Below are 11,297 nucleotides of genomic sequence, written 5' to 3'. Positions count from 1 at the left end.
GCTTGTTTCTACGGGATACCCAGTTTTATCTGTTTCTCACCTGTCTGTATCGCTTCTCGTTGGCTCTCGTCTGGTATGCAACTTGCCCGCCCAACTGCATTCTTATCGGCCACCAGTCATTCCTTACGTTAGGAGCCACCGTAACTAGTGCTGCTGATGCAGTTTTACCTATGACAGAACGGATATCTCTCCAGCCATCTTCAAGCGTAGTTACACCAAGCTGCTCTTCCGTTGGTAGTGCCACTGCCAACTGCTGCGCGTAATCTTGAGCTACTCCATTTGACTATGTGCTCAGTTTAACTGTCTCTAAGAAATCGATTTCGTTCAACTATCCGATAACAAGACCTACATTTCCGAATGAATAGTTTCGCAAATTTTTCGCGTTCTGTACAGTGACTATGATGGACTTTTTTAATTTTCTTCATCCTATAAATCCGAAACCGAAAGTCGGATACGAATAAAATACGAGCTCTCCGAAAAATTGAAGTAAATTCCATTTTGGAGTTTTTGTTCACTATTTTCGGTACTTTTGGAATCGGGAACCGATATGACCAAAAAGTTGGTTTGGCCATAAACTAACAGGAATTCGTTTCTATTCGCATAATCACGTATAAAAAAACCTGTTTTAATCCATCTAGATGTTTAAAGATACCTTTCTCATATAACTCTGAATATTACTAAAGGATTCTTCGAAAAACTTTGGTTTGAATTTAGAATAAGAACAAAAAAATGTTTTTCGAGCATACTCTAACATAACCTTTTCAATTTATAAAAACAGTCCCGGGATCTGGCATAACTGAAATCGGTTCGTTCGATTAGCAACTAACACAAGCTAAAAATTTAAACAAATTTGAGCGAAATCTCATACACATTGAAAACTGAATCAGAAACCGGATCCGGACAAAACTCAACATCTATTTATGGGACGATAATACCTTTCGTTTGAATCTAAGGTTGTGAAAATTAGCTTTATACAACAAGAGATATTCACGATTAAGTTTTGCCTATTCTTGTACACAGCGAATTTTGAAAAGGTGCCCTATAGTAACGTAAAACGTATTCACGTCAATATGTCTAATATGCTGACGACTTGTCCGATGTTCAATATTTCGTTGGTTGTGATACAATCACTCACCGAGCCTAAAAGATTCCTGTTCTATTCAGCAATTAGCTTTATTGTATCTTCATCGTATTGCGGATCAGTAGGAAGATAAATAAAATGCCACCTCAAAATGCACACACTCACCTTCCTTTGCCGTGGACAACACCATTAAGTCTTAGATCTCTGCGCATTGCATTACTTTCTTTTGCGGTACTTGGTCCGACCGCGTCTTCGCTTCGAGTTCGGTGTTTTGGGTGACGAACCGTTGGTGGTATTTTTCTTGTTGTAGCTTCGAACGACTCCTCGGGCACCACTGTTCTGAACACTCCCCATATTGGGTTTCCGATTGGTGATTAAATGCTGCGAAACGAGTTCCCCCAGCTTTCCTTGATGGGCCAGCATTGAAAGAAAGGTGCATATGAATTCATCGTAGTTGTGAGTTCGTCGACAGTCGTCTACTTTGAACATGGCTCTTTTCTCGTTTTCATCGCTAAGATGCTGTTCGGTAATGTTAATTTCCGATTCAAGGTTTTTGAGTAGTGATAGCAAATCTTTCGGTGAGAAGGTTCCGGCTCCTATAAATGAGGGTGGTGGAGATGGAGGTGGATTTTCCTTCTTGATTTCTGTTTCACCGATTATTTCAACCGAATCAGAAGAACTATTCAGCGATACTAGAGATTCAAGTTCTTTTGACATAGGAACCGTGGACTCGTCCTTTTCGTTCATTTCTAGTAGCTGAGAATACTCCGAGCTTAATTTAACGGGAGAATCTTCTTCTTTCTTAATATTATCAACAGTCTCTTTGATTTCGGCCTGCGATTTACATTCCGGCTGCTTACTCTTGAGCAGCTTTTCTAAAGCGGCAGAAACAATAGTCTGATTTGTTCGCAACATTTTAAGTTTGTGCGTAATTGCGATACGTCGATCAGGGACTACAGCCATCAGGTTAAAACGAATATCCTGTTCACCAGTGGATATACCCAGTCGCTCGGACATTACTCGACGAAACTTGTCAGTCCATGCTTCCTTCTCTCCCCATGGACCATGGTCCATTGGAAATGGTTTTAGTCCATCGAGCTCGAATAAATGACCATTGATCGGTACAAAACTTACAAAGTGAAATGCTTCCCCGGTGAATCTGGAATAAGTAGAATCAAATAGTATAACTAGCCGGCAACAAATTTGATTACCAAGTACCTTCCGGTGCTGACGCCAGAGTTTCGGTCCATTCTTCGTCTAGCCTGAGGCATGGCATGAGAATTGTGTGCACAAGCCAGTTCCGGTGTATTTCCAATCGCCCATCCCTTGTTCTCCGGACACATTCCCTTGGTGTGCACTTTCAAACGACTGAGTGTCGTTCCGAGATCGATATCGGAACAGTTCAGTAGGACAGATAGTAATGCATGAGTAGCGCAACTGTTCGGAACCACCTGCTGAGCGAAGAATATGTTGTTCACCGCTTCCTCATCTTTCACGTAAATTTCAGTTGTCTCCACAATCTTCCTTCGTACGCGACGTTCCTCTATCCAACGGAATAGGAAAATAAAACCGTAGACAGGGCCCTCAATGTTTTTCTGAAGATCGTAAATTTCCTCCACCTGAACACCTTTGACACCGAAGTCCTCCAGCAGAAGAGTGAATAAGCCTGGGTCGCTTTCTAATTCCAGCCAACCATCTGTGAGCCGGTTGATATCCACCGGCATTTCTAAAGCTGGTAGCAGATCAAATATCTAATATAATTTGGACAAATTTGTCTCACAAACAAATAGTTCCGATTTTTTTTCGAGAGAACCGTTTGTTTACAACTTCTAAAAGCGAGCGAATATTGACATCTTTGAAAAAAAAACTGACAGCTGGCGACAGCGTTGCCAGGTTGTCAGATTTTTCTCGCAGAATCAGACACTGTAATTAACTAATGGCGTTTTCGTTTTTAATTTGCACTACACCGGTGCAGTGCTACACTGAGGCATGAATAAACGAACAAAAATGACGAAAACATAAACAGTAACCATTGACTACAGTAAACGATTCCATTGCACAGAGCTACACCAAACTTTTAATGAGTGCTACACCAGTGGTATCGGGGCAGAAAAAGTGTAGCACTGGTGTAGTGCAATTGGTAAAAACGAACGGTTTAGGTGCAGCTTTCGCTACACCGGTGTAGTGCAATTTAAAAACGAAAACGACATAAATGTTTTGCAGATTTTACAAAATTTCCTAGGTTTGACAAATCACGCTTTTTTTTAGAACGGCCACCCGTAAAAAAATAAACCATTGATTTTACAGCATAAACAATTGATTCAAAATAAGATCTATGAGTTCAAAAACATATTATTGTATTTTGACAAGATTTTTTTTATTTCCAACGATTCAATATATTGATTCTAAAGGGTGATTTTTTAAGAGCTTGAGAACTTTTTTAAACAATAAAACGCATAAAATTTGCAAAATCTCATCGGTTCTTTATTTTAAACGTTAGATTGGTACATGACATTTACTTTTTGAAGATAATTTCATTTAAATGTTGACCGCGGCTGCGTCTTAGGTGGTCCATTCGGAAAGTCCAATTTTGGGCAACTTTTTCGAGCATTTCGGCCGGAATAGCCCGAATTTCTTCGGAAATGTTGTCTTCCAAAGCTGGAATAGTTACTGGCTTATTTCTGTAGACTTTAGACTTGACGTAGCCCCACAAAAAATAGTCTAAAGGCGTCAAATCGCATGATCTTGGTGGCCAACTTACCGGTCCATTTCTTGAGATGAATTGTTCTCCGAAGTTTTCCCTCAAAATGGCCATAGAATCGCGAGCTGTGTGGCATGTAGCGCCATCTTGTTGAAACCACATGTCAACCAAGTTCAGTTCTTCCATTTTTGGCAACAAAAAGTTTGTTAGCATCGAACGATAGCGATCGCCATTCACTGTAACGTTGCGTCCAACAGCATCTTTGATAAAATACGGTCCAATGATTCCACCAGCGTACAAACCACACCAAACAGTGCATTTTTCGGGATGCATGGGCAGTTCTTGAACGGCTTCTGGTTGCTCTTCACTCCAAATGCGGCAATTTTGCTTATTTACGTAGCCATTCAACCAGAAATGAGCCTCATCGCTGAACAAAATTTGTCGATAAAAAAGCGGATTTTCCGAATGGACCACCTAAGACGCAGCCGCGGTCAACATTTAAATGAAATTATCTTCAAAAAGTAAATGTCATGTACCAATCTAACGTTTAAAATAAAGAACCGATGAGATTTTGCAAATTTTATGCGTTTTATTGTTTAAAAAAGTTCTCAAGCTCTTAAAAAATCACCCTTTACAATTGAATTTATTGTACACGTGGTCTTTCAAACAATATGCAAACTGTACATTTGATTGTTTTCTAAGAAAACATGTATGAAAAAATTTAATGATTAGAATTGTTACGATACTTAAAAACCTGTACATTCTACTGTAAAAAACATGTTCACAATTAATTGAATAGTGTATAAAAATACATTTAAATATTTTTCAATGGTCAAAGCAAAATTGTGGAAGGTTTTATAACAGCAAATCGTATTGTTTTTCTACAATATTTTTTATTCGGGCAATAAGCCACCCATCAACATTCACTTTTAAGAGTAATTTAGAATGACTCGGCACACGCTGAGAGTAAGTTATAATAGTAAACGGCAAAGAAAAATTTTTTCTTTCGTCTGGTTTTGAATTTATTACTTTATCTTTCATAGCTCGCTTGCAATTTCTTTCGAAAATGGAAGTTGACAGGTTGCTTATTAGCCGTTCTAAAAAAACGCGAGAACGGCCAATAAGCTATCCATCAACATTCACTTTGAACAGTGATTTCGAATGACTCGGCACTCGTTGAGAGTAAGTCATAATAGTAAACGACAGAGAAAAGTTTTCTCTTTCGTCTGGTGTTAAATTTAATACTCTATCTTTCATAGCTCGCTTGCAATTTCTTTCGAAAGTGGAAGTTGACAGGTGGCTTCCCGTAAAAAAATAAACCATTGATTTTACATCACAAACAACATTGGATCTATTTGTTACAATACATTTTATTGTCTCTTGACAAGATTTTTTTCGTTTCCAACGATTCAATGTATTGTTTCTTCGATTCTACAATTGTATTTATTGTACACGTGATGTTTCAAGCTAAATGCAAACTGTTCATTTAATTGTTTTCCAAGAAAACATGTATGAGAAAATTTTATGATTTGAGTTGTTACGATACCTAACAACCTATACATTCTATTGTAAAAAGCATGTTCACAATTAGTTGAGTAGTGAGTGTATAACAATATATTAAAATATTTTTCAATGGTCAAAGCAAAATTTTGGAAGGTTTTGTAACAGCAAATCGTATTGTTTTTCTACAATATTTTTTATTCGAGTTATAGCCCGTTCTAAAAAAACGCGAGAACGGCCAATAAGCCATCCATCAACATTCACCTTGAACAGTAATTTCGAATGACTCGGCACTCGCTGAGAGTAAGTCATAATAGTAAACGACAGAGAAAAGTTTTCTCTTTCGTCTGGTGTTAAATTTGCTCTATCTTTCATAGCTCGCTTGTACTTTCTTTCGGAAGTGGAAGTTGACAGGTGGCTTATTAGCCGTTCTAAAAAAAAACGCGTGGAATTTTCCCAGATTTCGTCAGATTTTCACGCTGTTCACGATATATGATGAGACTTTTGTTTTGCTGACTGCGAATGAAGGCCGGTCAAAATTCTCGGTTGATTTTTCAGAAGGCTGTAAGAGCAAGTAAAAGTTTCTCTTTATTCACTCTCTCTTTCGATTATTGTGATGTGATTTAAAAAGATTTTCTTGGATTTCACAATTCTGTTTGAAAGTCGAACGTTTCGACCATCATTCTATGCAAAGAGTTAAGTGATAAAGGTGTAAACCGCTTGGTAATTAATAGAAGAGAAAGTAAACAAAGAGAAACTGTCACTTGCTCTTACGGCCTTCTGGAAAATCAACCGCCAATTTCCTTCTATATAGTTACACTCAGACAAATCCAGACAAATTTTTGAGTCTGACGGATTTTTGGAAAAATGACCTGGCAACGCTGGCTGGCGATTAAAATGAACTTACACTCAGAAAAATGTTATGGTACCAGTTACTATATCAGGGATCATTTTGACCATGCGAGTATAGTGGTTTACAACCGACAATTCAATCAGGTGATTTTAATAATGGTCAAGTTCATTTTTACTATATAAGGCTTTGCCTCTTGAGCAGTAATATTGAACAGAATATTGTCTGAATAACTATTATGAATACGATGGTTAGCGTAACCACGATTGCATTTTTTCACATTTTTCTTTTTGTTATAACCAGAGCCATGGTATTTTTGACTTTTCATTTCTGATTATTTCGAAACCAGATAATGGTTGATTCGACAATATTGAATGTCAGAAAAATATGCACAAATGTTTAAAAGTAAAATTAATTTAAAATCCTACTAAGTACTAGAAAAATAAGAAAATTAAAAATGATCTGTTTTATTTTCGAATCAAATTTTATAATATTGCCCATGTTGAAGTAACGTGTTACTGCTTACGTGGACGCATCGGAGTGACATCGAGCATCGTAGTAGTCATGTTGAGGTGTGGATCGGAACGGACCGTCGTACCGCCACCTACTGATACCACTGCTGATGTTTTCCCAGTTCAGATAGCATGCTTCCAACGGGAATGACGATATTTGACTCAGGGTCCTCACAAGGGCCTTCCTCATGCTGTGATGGCAGGTACATCGAGTATTAGTCAGGAACGGTGCGTTTTCACGTCCGCTGGTCGACATAAACCGTCTGGAACTGGGAACTGTCACTTCAGCTCATGTGGTGACATCAGTTCAATGCTGCATCACTCAATACGCCGTTGTCTGTTGAAAGGTTGATGATTGACGTAGAAGCATTACTGGTTGCAGTTGCTGATCCAGGAATCTAGATCACTATCCGGTGAAGTATTTCCCGGAACAAGAATGAGCATCTAGAACGATATCACCAGCCGAGTCAAGAAGTAAACCTCAATACCTGTTAGATTACCGCACTGAGATATCTTGCTACTTCTCCCGTCATAAAGAGCTTATGTTGTTCCCCCGCGGCCTATGATTGACTAATTTTTCGTATACAAGACGTCCATTTACATAACGATTCGACTTGACTGAAAACAAGTTGAAAGTTCAATTTCAACTACGGAAACGAGTATGACTATAAAACTTACATTAATTACCTTCAAGACCAATGTAAATGAAAAAATGCAATTATGCACAATCACAAAATACAAAAACTTTGCTTCCATCACTCCAGTTATGTTATACACTTACAAAATTTTCAACCATACTGAAACTTTTTTATGCCAATGAAAAAATAGATGCGTTTATTGACAATTTGTATAGTCAGTCTCAATAAAATATGTTTCTCAATCGGTTGAAAAACACTATACGATCATGTAGTTATCACATGGATTCTGTTCATATGAACAATATGAATAGTGTTTTCAAACTTCACAATCTTCTAGCCAACTATAATGTACTCATGGTAACATTTGTACATTGTAAAGAAGAACATACTGACATGGTAGCAGTAACTACTTCGCTTCTCAAATTTATCATGAGCGATTTCACCTTCCTTGTAATGGTTATTTTAGCTATTTGTTCTTAGTTTTGAGATGACAACCATTGTTAGAATGACCATTCCAGAAAAGTCATAAATAGAAATAGTCTTCTCAAGTTATAGTCTTTGTTATCTAGTACTTTATACAATACAGATAGTGAATAATTTCATATCATGGTCGTAGTTACTATTTAAGAATATAGTTGAAATGACCATGACAAACAGGTTATGGCTACTATAGTATTTTTTTCAGTGTACACGCTTATTCACAAATACTCGTATCTTGAATATCATATAATATATGATATTCATGATACGAGTATTTGTGAATTTTGAAATTTTCAAATTTGTATAGAAATCTCGTCATTACTGCACCATACACATTCAATAAAATGATATTATTTTTTAGTAATGACACTTTTAATGATCGTGTACGGTCCGCTTTTTGCAACCCTGTCTGAAGATATTTGAAATTTTACCTGGCATCTCTGGTTCTTTCAATAAGCGCGGAAATATAGCGTATGGTGTGGTAGTAATCTAATTTTAAAACATTTTTTAGTTGTGGAGATATCTAATTTTTGGTGCTCTGTTTTTTCATTAATTATGGATTTTCATACCTGGACACCGGAGTATTTTGTCGCTAACATGGCGCAATGTGTGGAATATTTATCCAAGCAAGAGGTTCGCGATAAGATTCCACTTTTGAATTGTTCAGAACTTCATGATTTGCACGATAACAGTTTGGTTCGATTCCGTGGAATGATTCAAGACATGCAGGATCCCGAGTGCTACCTAGAGCAATACGAAGTTCGGGCAAAGGATAGCAATGAGCTTTTACGCGTACAGAACGGCAAATATCGAGATGTTCTAGTTATGAACAAAGATACCGAAACAGTAGATTTTAAGGCCGCGAATAATCAATTCGGTGAACGCAGGTCAATGTTTGTCATTTCGATTCCTGCTTACAACAGTTGGGCAAAGAATCATGAAAGGCAAATGAATGAGAGAAAAAATTTAAGTCAGCAAGTTCACTGCTCACCTCGCAATAAACGAACACTAGAATCTGACGAAGCTATGGACACAGACGATGTTCCTTCGAAGAAAACTTTGACTCCAGCCGAATCAGTTCCATGTAATACGCAACAGAGCGGTTCTTCGAAAAATTCGGTGCCGCCTAGTAATAAGACAATGCTTTCGGCCGAATATCTGCTTAATTCCCCAATCTCGGATAGATCGGGAAAAGCCTGTTTGGTAAAATTGTACTCAAACATTGAAGATTCTACTCTGAATACTCTGGTAGATGTTGTAGGATTTCTTTCAGTAGATCCTGCTCTAGATGGTAGTACTGATCTAGTGCAAGATTTTGAGGATGACATGTCAGAACATCACGCGACACACCCACCACCGTCTCTGATTCCCCGGATTCACGCGGTTAGTGTACAAAATCTCAAGCACTGCAATCCCTTACTGCCAAATATTTTCGACGGCTCGTTGTCTGATAGCATCATTTGGAAAGATATTCATAATTTACTGACACAGTGTCTGTTTGAGGATAAATTGGCAGCCGATTATTTACTGTGTCATTTGATATCGACCGTTTACATTCGTAACGAGTTGGAGTCTCTTGGTCAGTTTAGTTTGAACCTGGGAAACATTCCGGCTGAGACGTTGCCTGATTATACGAACTGGATCTACGAAATACTTGAACTTTTACTACCGGCCAGTCACTATTTTCCAATGACGTTGGAGAACATGAACACAATACAGTTTGTGCCAAAGTACACATTTTACCTTTCGCGTGATAATCGTGAAGATTCTTATCAACATTTCTTTCCATTTTCCAGAAAGGATTACACTACGAACAAACTGACCAGCGGATTGCTTCAGTTGGCTCCGCATACACATCTACTGTTAGATGAAACTCGACTACAAACGGGCAAACTCGAAGCTAGTGGAGTAGAGGCAGTGCAAAGTATTGCTCATCTCATAAAAACACAGAAACTCAAGTATAATTTCCAGTTCTATCAACTGGAGTTCAATTCTGATGTCCCCGTGCTGATACTGAGTGAGGGAAAGAGCATGCTACCGGCGGTAAAATGATTGACCAATCCATCGCAAAATAAATTTTAATCGCTCAATTTCAGACCAACTGCTATCTGCCGATTATATCGGATGCAGACGCAGTCAAACTCATTGCCGAGACCATCAAAGCTGGCAAACATTTCATTCAACCTAAGCTGAATGAAATGCGTAAATTTCTCACTCAACAGAAAATTCTAGAATTTAACATGAAATCGTTCGATCCGGAAATTATCCAGAACGATTTTATTCAGATGCGCAAGGAATCGGACGCTTCCGCGGAGGATTTACATTCGCTCTTGGTACTGGCTCGACTTATTGGTTTATCCCGAGGCAAGCGAATGCTGGATCAGGACTGCTGGGAATATGCCAAACAGCTAGAGTGTAAGCGAAAAGATAGAATTGACACATTAACCAAGCGGAAAAATGAACTGTAGTGTTTGTTTGTTGTATCAATAATTTAATTAATAATAAGTTTTCATGAAATATTTTTTTAATTTGTTCTGTTTTTTTTTTAATTTGATAATTCTTGCATAACTTCAAAAGCCGCACTAAAGGCAATCATCCCTTTAAAGTTGGTTATGGTGATGAGAGCACCCCGGTGGTGGCATAATAACCATCTGCATATAATTGCCTTGTGCCGAAATTGTTGGTTGTATGGTTCGATTCCGCTGTGAGATACTCAGCCCGATTCTGCAATCCGACGGATTTGTGATACGAACGAATCTACACTTTCGTTCGAGTTCGAATTTCACATTCTTTATTCCGTTCGACTTGTATGATTCAATAGACTCTCGTTCGGAAACACTTGAAATTTCGAACACTAACCATCAACGCTGTCACACTCTATTTACACGTTCTATATTATTTATATTAATAATTTCTTAGTAAACGAAACCGTCACACTCGTATAAACAAATTAGAACGATTCTAAACCGAACAGAAGTAATACGTAAGCAAATCGATCGAGTAATGTTCGAAAATTTAACAACTCGAACGAATGATATTCGAGTTCATACCCAACTCGAACGGAATGCATAATGGAAATTGCACATTCGATCGGAATATTTCGAATCGATCGACGAACAGAATAGGGGTGACTGTGTTTATGCAGTGTTCATATCTTCATGCGGTTGCACCAACATAAGCGTTTTATAAAAATACACGCCCAATTAGGTGTTTCGTAATCGAAACTATTTTCTTCCTGTGCTTTAAGGTCTGTGTGCTGTGTGCATGTGCACTGTGCGGCTAATTCATAGCCGAAGTAGAAATTAGTCGGTGTCGGGTCCGTCTGATTGGCCGAGTTACTGTTACACGTTACACGTGTGGAACCGGACGGACGTGTTTTGTCGATTAAATAAACGCGACGATTGAACAGTGTTCAACGATTTTATTCAGCACGATTTAGCTTGGGTGACTCTCCCAACCGCCATTTTGTTCTCCTGTTTTTCTCTCGTCGCTTGTGTTCACTTCTCTCTTCCTCTCTCGTCACCCGTAATGCTCA

General features: G+C 38.2%; 2 protein-coding genes across 2 annotated transcripts; one reads left to right on the top strand and one right to left on the bottom strand.

Moving 5' to 3' along the window:
• Positions 1-1,154: 1,154 nt before the first annotated feature.
• On the bottom strand, positions 1,155-2,920 carry LOC131438227 (ubiquitin carboxyl-terminal hydrolase calypso). The gene is made up of 2 exons (XM_058608099.1): positions 2,300-2,920; positions 1,155-2,240 (listed from the first exon to the last, which is right to left on the bottom strand). The coding sequence occupies exons 1-2, from the start codon at positions 2,803-2,805 to the stop codon at positions 1,298-1,300; spliced, it is 1,449 nt and encodes a 482-aa protein (XP_058464082.1). The 5' UTR covers positions 2,806-2,920; the 3' UTR covers positions 1,155-1,297.
• Positions 2,921-8,211: 5,291 nt separating this feature from the next.
• LOC131438787 (mini-chromosome maintenance complex-binding protein) lies at positions 8,212-10,245 on the top strand. The gene is made up of 3 exons (XM_058609051.1): positions 8,212-9,492; positions 9,559-9,805; positions 9,859-10,245. Exons 1-3 carry the CDS (start codon positions 8,318-8,320, stop codon positions 10,228-10,230), a joined length of 1,794 nt encoding a protein of 597 aa, XP_058465034.1. The 5' UTR covers positions 8,212-8,317; the 3' UTR covers positions 10,231-10,245.
• The last annotated feature ends 1,052 nt before the right edge of the window (positions 10,246-11,297 follow it).

This window comes from Malaya genurostris, chromosome 3 (assembly GCF_030247185.1).
Source record: "Malaya genurostris strain Urasoe2022 chromosome 3, Malgen_1.1, whole genome shotgun sequence".
Lineage (NCBI taxonomy): Eukaryota > Metazoa > Arthropoda > Insecta > Diptera > Culicidae > Malaya > Malaya genurostris.
The sequence above is the reverse complement of the archived record's forward strand: the minus strand, read 5'-3'. Positions and strand labels throughout refer to the sequence as shown.

Coding starts and splice junctions, on each gene's coding strand:
- LOC131438227 (XM_058608099.1), bottom strand. CDS start 2,805: ATGCCGGTGGATATCAACCGGCTCACAGATGGTTGGCTGGAATTAGAA. Junction 2,241..2,299: donor TCTGGCGTCAGCACCGGAAG/GTACTTGGTAAT, acceptor TACTTATTCCAG/ATTCACCGGGGAAGCATTTC.
- LOC131438787 (XM_058609051.1), top strand. CDS start 8,318: ATGGATTTTCATACCTGGACACCGGAGTATTTTGTCGCTAACATGGCG. Junction 9,493..9,558: donor ACAATACAGTTTGTGCCAAA/GTACACATTTTA, acceptor TCCATTTTCCAG/AAAGGATTACACTACGAACA. Junction 9,806..9,858: donor GAAAGAGCATGCTACCGGCG/GTAAAATGATTG, acceptor GCTCAATTTCAG/ACCAACTGCTATCTGCCGAT.